Genomic DNA, 9101 nt, shown 5'->3' on the forward strand with positions numbered 1-9101 from the left:
ATAAAAAATTCAAAAAATTTAATGTTACAGAAAGTTTTCTCACCTTTTCTATCAAAGGTACCATTCATTTGAAAACTTAACTAGAGCTGTTAATTGGAAGTGTGGTCTGTGGAGATTCTAGCTACGCTTTAAAGCTATTCCAAAGCCCATCATGGTAAAGAGAAAAGGCAGTAAGTCTATGTTGCCAGTGAACCATGTGTAGCAAGAAGTGAGCTACAGAGTCTTGAGTTTTTTCCTTCTGCCTTTACAGACAGCTGGCTACAGACCATGAAAGATACTGCTTTTGTTTTTAACTAAGTTTATCAGGCACTGATTTTAGGAGCAATATTATGCTCTTACTTTATCAAAATATGTGACAATGCTCAGTTACTTTAGATTAGAATTAGTTATTCCATACTCTTCAAACTAAACTAACAGTATTCTTTTAGCTACATGGTACATAAAAGAAATCCAATGTAAATGAACGTAAAACATACAAGCACTCAAAATTATTTTAAATTCTACGTAACTAAAATTTGAGACTTCACACAGATATTCTGAATGTAGTTCTAAGAACAAAATCCTCCTACATGGAGAATTCTGTAACATTTTATAGCTAAAACTCCTTACTTTTAACAAGCAAGCTCCACCACATAGCAGTATTACAAACATACCTGACCTCTTGAAAATATTTATACCTTCCTAATTTTTTTATCCCAGACTGACAGTTTTATTTCCTATTTTTTCCCCAGAATCTGAAGTAAATAAATTAAATAAGTCTTTGTGCGAGGGAACAAAGCCATAAAACACATCTTCATTCTAAATCTTCTTGTGACTAAAACTGTTGTGTTCGGCTGAATGAGACTGCCAATCTGCTTATCTTAACAACATCATGCTGCTTTTCATGTCAGTGATCAGTTTTTTTAAAGTCTTAGCTTCTTAGCTGCTGGAGCACTGGTAATAAATTCAGCCATCTGTTTCTAAACTAAAAGGCTAGTAACTTAATCCTATTTTCTGTCTCTACAGTGACCTGCAGAGAGCATGACTTAAAGAAGAAAAACCAAATGTCTATTTTCTTCTTTGAAGATTGTTTTTTTAAATTCTAGATACAATGTTAGCTATAGTAGCTATGCAGAGGTACGTTATCACAAAATAATATTCATTATCATTATAAACTCATTGAAAGAGCAAAATGTTTTATAAACACCTTAACTGTGAACTAATGAGGCAAAGCTTCTCACAGTATTTTCACAATGTGGCAGGAAAAAAAAGAAGTCCATAAACTACTGAATATAAACAGTCACTGACAAGGAACATGCTTACTTTCTACTATATTGCTTCTAGATAAGAAATATTCTGCTATGAAAAGATGAACCAAAAGATTAGAGTTTCAGAATATCAAGTTTCTAGATGAAAGCTGAAGGAAAATATAGATCCTTTAGCAGACCTGTACCTGTTGTTCCTGAAGTAAATATATATAAAGCAGTTGACTTGAGGTTGTTGGCAGAGCGTTGATTAACTGGAACAGGGTCTTCAGATGCAGCCTCCATTTTGTCTAAAAGAGTATGCACACTTGGGGAAGTGGAGTCGTTGGTCATTATCCAAACACTAACATCTTTTTGGAGGTTAGGAAGAATTTCTTCCAGTGTGCCAAGCAAATCTTAAAAATTAACATAAAATAATGTTAATTACATTATGTCTTCACAAAACTAGCAAATAAAGTATTTTGCCTCTGAAAGTTTTACTTTTTGTAATAGAAAGAGGAATGAAAGTCACCTCCATGGACATAAATAAATTGAATAAAACAACGATGAACTAGAATGAAAATTCACTGAAAACAGGATATAATGTGGTAAAAATAACGCTGACCCCACAATGTCTAGTTGTCAACTCACCCTCAAGGCAAAATGGTGAGCCTTGATTACTAGCTCCTGCATGCCCACCTCATTTTGGATAACCCTTTGTCATTGCTAAGACCAGAATGAAGTGTAGTTAAGTTTCAACTTCAAACAAATCATGAAGATATCTGTTGAAGATGCAAGGCAAATATATACATAGCTTGTAATTACAGTGCAGGTTTCCCTGGATGCCCTCAACAGCAACCTGTCATCGAACAGGCTTTTTTTCAAAAGCATAGAAGTAACTAATTTAAAAACAAACACACAAAAAACTGTATCATGTGTGTAAGTACCTGAATTTCACAGAACAGAAATATGATACAACCCCGTGGCTTATTCAGACACTGCCAAAGAGCCATATGGCTATTTATGTAGTGTTCTAAGTGTTTTGGATACCTTAAAGAATCTGATTTTGGGTACATCAGACAATTTTATTTCCTTACAATCACGTTTGTTCACTGAAAACCATTCCTTTTATTAGGTTTTACCTCAATATACATACAAAATCACTTTTATAAAATAAAAACAACAGCATAACTAAGAGGTATTTTGTTGGTTTACCAACAAAGAAACCATGAGAGAGCGCCAGATCAAACAAAAAGAAAAAATATAAATAGAGGCCAATCCTTAAGTAATATATTTGGTATTTATGTTTACATTTCTAAGAATTTTACAGTCTGTCACTTTCTCAGAACACTGTGCAGGAATTAAAGTACTAATCGAGGAAGAATCTCAAGAACAGGAATAATATTGCTTTCAATAGAACTATTCATATACTTAAAGACTCATTTACACTTAAGTGCTTTCCTGGATCTCAGCCTATGTAATTAATCTTGCAAATATCCCTGTGGGTATAAATTCATGTTATTATCTTAGTTTTTATAGATGAATAAACAAACAAAGTTGACATGACTCGCCCAGAACCTCATAATGAGGCATTGCCAGAACCAGCATTTGAAATCCTGATGTCAACTCCAAGCTCATTTCACAAATATAAATATGAATACCATTAATAGCATCGTCTTGCATAAATTTTACACCAAAATAACTGAGGATTTTTTGTCTTTCAGAAAACTACTTTCCTAATGATAGACTGCTGTATGTATTTTAATGAATGACATAATAGTCACTATTACTATAACAGAGATACAGTCTACTGTCGCCAACTAATCATGTCTTACAAACCTAAAGCCTACAGAGTACAAGTTCTGTATATTTTATGAACATTTAGCAAATAGATCTGATGGAGTGCAACATTCATATTTTTGTGTTCGAACTTCTTTGCACTGTAGAATGATTTCAGGAAGGAATCACCAAAATAATAATGAAAATCTAAAAGACAGATAGCCTCCTGTTTCAATAATTGGAGTACAGTCCCCTTCCACTATGCATATCAATAGAGTGAAAAAATGTGAATAAAAGATAATGTTAAGGACAATAGTATTAACTGCAAGAAACCCGGTGGACTGAAAGTCAAGGTTCATTGGCATATTAATTCTGTTTTGCTGTCATATTATAAAATTAGCGTATATTTTTCAAGTAATACATATGAAAATACAACAGTATTCTTTCTAAAGAAAAACAGCTATTAATAAATCATGTATGACAGAATAACTACATACTTATTACCTTCTAATACTGATTTTTGTGTTCCTGTTATACATATATATACACATATACGTCTCCTGAATAAATTAATGACAGTTTGTGTAGGTACAAGTTAGGCTGAGAACCTAGCAAAAGAAACACAGGTGTTAGAAGTGGCTGGAGCTCCATTTCTGTTCTCAAAAATAGTAAAAGAACATAGCATTCTCTGTCATTCTTTATTGGTGCAGTGGCTCCAACTACAGTGCCAGCAAAATGTTAAGGATTGTTAATTGTTAAAGATTGTTAAGAATTTCTTGGCTCTCCCAGCTTCCTTTGAACAAGACTCAGCTGTCCATCCCCTGTGGTGTCCTTTCCAGATAATAAACATGATGTACAAAAATTGAGAAAAACTGCCCGATAAAAGTCATCATGCAAAATTATCCCAGGTAACTAAAGTGTAATTGTAAATGAAATTTCACCTATTGTTTAACTGAAAACTATCCTCTTGCAAAAGGTCTGGCAAAAAAACCCTCAGTGAGTGTCACCCTTTTTATGTACTGCAGATACGAAAGGGACCACTGCTGCTTTTCCTTATTTTCCATAGATTTTTACAATTTTGAAAGTGATGAAGATGAAGCCATATTACCGACAAACTCTTAACTTCCCTACAGAAGACATTTTTGTTTAGCACTGCACAACATGAAGAAATTCACAAATATTTCTAATTTTTTTGTATTCAGAAGTTGTAGAGGTGCACCAAGTTCTCTGTATATTTGCATAACGTAAAATGCAAGTCTGCTAAAAAGAAGAGAACTTACCTCTTCTTTTTCCCTCTTTTCTTTCCTTCCTTCAAAGGAAGAAAGATGGCAACTATTAATTTCAACTCTATAGACACAATCATTTAAGAACCAAGAACGTCAGGAGGGCATTTAGTAGACCAAAACATATTTACTCTAAATAACTAAGATCAATCTTCAAATTGAACATACACACTGTTTATTTTTTTCCTAAATGCTCACTCATAAAACCTATAGTTTTTGTTGTTGCACAGAGGCTTGCTTGGTTTTTTAACTACTATTGAACTATGAATCAATATACAATAGAATTTTTCTTCTGTGCTCAGGATTGTATTACTTGGAACAATATGCCAACACCTTGTAATTATACATTATCTTGAAAGAAATTTCTAGTTAGATAGAAGAGAACAGCAGAAACAATAAGTGATTTCCTGAATAAGAAAGGGTAATTTAAAACAGCTGTATTCAAGGTGCCAGAAACTGAAAATTACTTCTGGAACACACAGGACCATGGGGTGTTTGAAGACAACTCTCAGTTGTACTAACATATTTCCAAAGAATAATTCTAATGATAGTCAACTAATCTTTTGTTCCATGAAAAAAAGAACTTCTGTGCCAGACATTGTGTAAGGCTCATTGGTCTTTACATATCATCTTGTCCATGTGTCACGAAAAAACAGCCCTCTTGGAGGAACTATACTTTGATTTTTTCTAGAGGTACCTGGTATGTGTACTTTACCATATAGGAAAGCAATTACAGTAAAGCAATTTAGCTATTTAAGCTTGTGGTTTCTCTCAAGTAATTGTTTGCTTTTTATACTACAAAAGTATATTCAGGTTTTGGTTTATTTGTTTTGGAAGAAATGATTGCTTATCTGAAGTTAGGCAATGTAGTCAGCAGTTCTGTGTGCATTGTTTACATAGTTTGTATATTAATATTCACCATTTGCTAACTATTTGGCTTCTACTGGGAAAAAAATCTGTAACTGGTCAAGATGAATATGCTTCTCCACTTTTTTGGTTTTTTTCCCCCTCTTGATTTTAAAGCCTTTCATTATTCAACAAAAAGTTTGTGAAACTGTTACATTAAATTAAAATGAATACATAATTCAGCTACGTCTTTTGAGAAAGCAAAGAAAATATGTTTGGGTTTTGAACTACAGTCCTAGGCTTCAAGTTGGACAAAAGGCTTTTTATGTTATTTTCTAGCAAAGAAACAATGCAGCCTGTTGGCAAGGACACAGTCCTACACTGATGAAAGGAATACATCAGATTATGAGATCAACTTGTACTGAACAGAAAGTTACTCGGAAGGAAAACTGTATGAGATGGTTCTTACATAACTTTGATGTGTACCCTGGTTGATATGCTCAGTAAGCTATGGGAAGTCCAAAATCTTCCCCACGCTGTCTGGCCTCAGAAAATAATTGTTACTTGTACTTCATCCCCCAAGTGACTCCTTACACTCAGCACTTATTCTCACTAAGTAATAATAACGGAAACTTCAAGTCAGTCGTGGCTCAGCATCAGTGTTGGTATCTTGAAAGGCCACTGAAAACAGTAAAGGTAGTAAAACAGAAACTGACCTGGGAATCACGCTTGACATTGTTTTCTACTCAAAGGCCACCTGGGACAGAGACACAGACTAAGTAAAAACAAGTGATCAAAGAGAGATATGGTGTCTAATAGACCAGAGTGTCTTCTGCAGGTCTTCTATGGTTTCTTTGTCCTAAATGTTTAGGTCTAAATAGCTTTTCATTTCAAACAGTTAAGAAAAGATCGTTTTGACAAAATGCATTCTTTTTTTTCACTCAGTGACTAACATACAAGAGATGATACTGCTGCTTGTATGTAACACCGTATCACCTTAATTCCCAAGTACCAAAAAAAGACTTTGTTTACTCTCTTTCTCCAGGATGTAGACACACTCCTCTCTGAACTTCACTCCTGCCAGCATAAACCCTGGTTCTGAGCTCAGATGGCGAGAAGTTCAAAATACACTCAGCAGCAGCAGAAAGCACTGCTGGTGCCTCAAGGGTAAAGAATCCTGGCCAGGAAAATGCTATACTTGCACAGCTGGGAGATGTAATTCTGTACAGAAATGCGGAATCACAGAATGGCTATGGCTGGAAGGGACCTCTGGAGGTCATCTTGGTCAAAGACCCCTGCTCAAGCAGGCCCACGTAGAGCAGGCTGCCCACACTGCTGCCCACAGGCTGCAGCACGTACACTCCCTGAATAGCCTTTGTTGTCAGGACAGATGTAAACCAATCTCACAGAGTTTAGTAATACAATCCTTTCACAGTTGAATCCTGGCATCAGAAGTCATGATGGCAATCTGGGATGTCCTACTAACAGCTGAACTATTCTGATTAGCAACACACTGTAAATGCACTGGTAAATCCCATTTGTACCCTTCTGGTGGGTCCATAGATTCTAAGTGTTGTTTAATAGTATTGCTGTTACACAGGTCCTGTCCAAAAGATAAAATGTAATCCCATGTTCAAGCAAGACTCCAATGAATTGAAATATTCCCTAGAAAGGACACAGTGCCTTAAAAGGTGCCTTAATTTTAAGCAGTACCTTACTCCTCTATTAAACCAGTAGTTTTTAAATGAATAAGGGTGGCTTAATCTGGTAACAAATGTAGTAAGGACAAATACCTTTAAACAGATTGTTGTCAGAGCAAGCTAATGCTGGCAGTCTGACAGAGAGAAGGGCCTACAGCTTCTTTTTTTCCCCTTTACAAGTTCGTCGTTTACTTACATGTTAGTTAACTGCTGTTTTATTAAACAGGCAGTTTTAAACTCCAACTTTTGAATCTCTTTCAACAAACATTCCCCAGAATGGGAGTGGTGGTAGACAGTGTTTCTGGGAATGGAAGTGTGAGAATGTTACACAACAATTTAAAGCAAGAGCTAAATGCTCTGGGAACACAGCAGACAAATTAAAGTAGCTAAAGCAAAAACTCTCTCTGTGCCACAAAAGGCAAGTGGAAATACCGGAAAGGAACACAAAGTCTAAATATTGGCAAATCAGAGAATCTATATTTGCCTTACAGCCTACAGTTGGACAAGAAGGAAAAAACCCAAGTTACTGGATGGTGCTAAATGAATTAAAAGAACATTGCTGCCATATAAAAAAAAAATCAACCTGTTAGAGAGATCCATTTCATATAAGAAACTGACAAGTTTTCTGACATATCTCAGGCTTAAGAATAAAACATTCAATTGCAGAGAGTTCGTAGAATATGTAAGTCAAAACCAAACACCTCAAAATTAGGTACTATTGGAAGACTCCCATCTAAAGTTAGAAAAAGCCATCAAAGTATCAGTGAATTGTCAGTCCAGAAGAATGGCTGACTGCAAGCGCTCAAGGAAAGATAAGATGATACTAATTGGACCAAGGTTACCAAACCACAACCTCTGAAAAATATGCAGGCACAAAACAAAACAAAACTAAAGAGTACAAATTCCACAAATGAGAGTGATCTTCAACAGGCAGCATGAAAGACTGAACAAGGTGTGGAAGAAAATGCAAGCACAAATAGTGCACAGCCTATTTGGGTAAAGATATTACTTTTGTGAAAAATAAAAGCATTTTGGGAAAATGGCAAGATTATCTCCTGTTCAAAAGAAGCTGCAAGACGCAATCATCTCACGCAGAGTAAGGCTACACCACCATTCACTGCAAGAAACAATTATCTGTGGGAACTGTTCCAGATATGAGGAGAAGGTGGAAGGTTTCCTTCAGCGTATATGAACCCTTAATATTAAGTAGATTTGAATACAGGTTCCTGGTGCCACTAAAGACAGGGATTTCAAGAGCAAATCTGGTCTTGCTGAAACACAGACAGTTAATGGTCAAATTGTTAAGGGGATGATTTCTGCTGTGTGCAGTACATGAACAAGATTGAAGGTAATCCAAAACACTGAAAAGATAGTTTTATAACTGTTACAAGAAATGGAATTGCTAAGTCAAGTTTATATTTTTTTTTGTGGAGGGTGAAAAACCTACATATTTTTGAAAATTAGAATTTCCACTATCCAGAAATAATACCACTACTAATCACTGGTTAAAAAACCCCAATCTTAGCTGCCAAACACAATGCCTGACTATGACAATGATAGATATTGGACCACAGGCTGATTGTTTCTTGTGTAAATATTTTGAAAAAAAAAAATAAATACTATGTTCAAGCTATGCACAAACCTGTGGAAAATGGTGCCACAAGAATAAAACACAAGAAAGTTCAAGTCATGCCTACCAACAATAATCCCTTGAAACACACACTAACACTGGATGAAAAGATATTTAACAGACCTCTGAGAATTATCTGGCTGTGTAAACTCGGTGTTAAATACTGCCCTGCAATTTTTATAAAAAATAGGGAGAAATTATTCTGTACAATAATTGTGTATAGTAAGCTTTTGTTTCAAGAGTGGCATGGGTTAGTCCTCACAGGCACTAAACAGTATATGAAACTTCAGTTGAAAATCTTGGACTCCTTTGGAGAGGCACCTTTTCCATATGACACGGCCAATAAACAAGGACATAACAGAACTTCAACTTCTTTCACAGATACAGATTTTAAAAAAAACCCACCTCCACGCCCCAAAGAAGAACACTGTGAAGACTTGCAGGCTCAAGGTACTGACAAAAAGACACTAAAACCCATGAATAAAGTAAGAAGACCAACACATAAAAGACCAGCTCAGAGACTGATTTGCTGGTATCTCTGTTGTATTATCTGTCTGCACATAGCATTTCTTTTGTGAGTAGAGGCAGACTCAGAACAAGTTAGTTCAACATAGTCGCTCTTATTATCAGCTGCTGGAAC

General features: G+C 35.5%; 1 protein-coding gene across 1 annotated transcript in view; it reads right to left on the reverse strand.

The window, feature by feature from the left end:
- LOC104290588 (long-chain fatty acid transport protein 6-like) overlaps window positions 1-9101 on the reverse strand; it is a 42424-nt gene that overhangs the window by 31354 nt on the left and 1969 nt on the right. Inside the window, 1 exon segment of the mRNA XM_009889700.1 lies at window positions 1433-1639. Within this exon segment, the coding sequence (XP_009888002.1) occupies window positions 1433-1639 (207 nt within the window).

Source organism: Charadrius vociferus, unplaced genomic scaffold (genome assembly GCF_000708025.1).
Source record: "Charadrius vociferus isolate BGI_N301 unplaced genomic scaffold, ASM70802v2 scaffold377, whole genome shotgun sequence".
In the NCBI taxonomy this organism is placed as follows: domain Eukaryota; kingdom Metazoa; phylum Chordata; class Aves; order Charadriiformes; family Charadriidae; genus Charadrius; species Charadrius vociferus.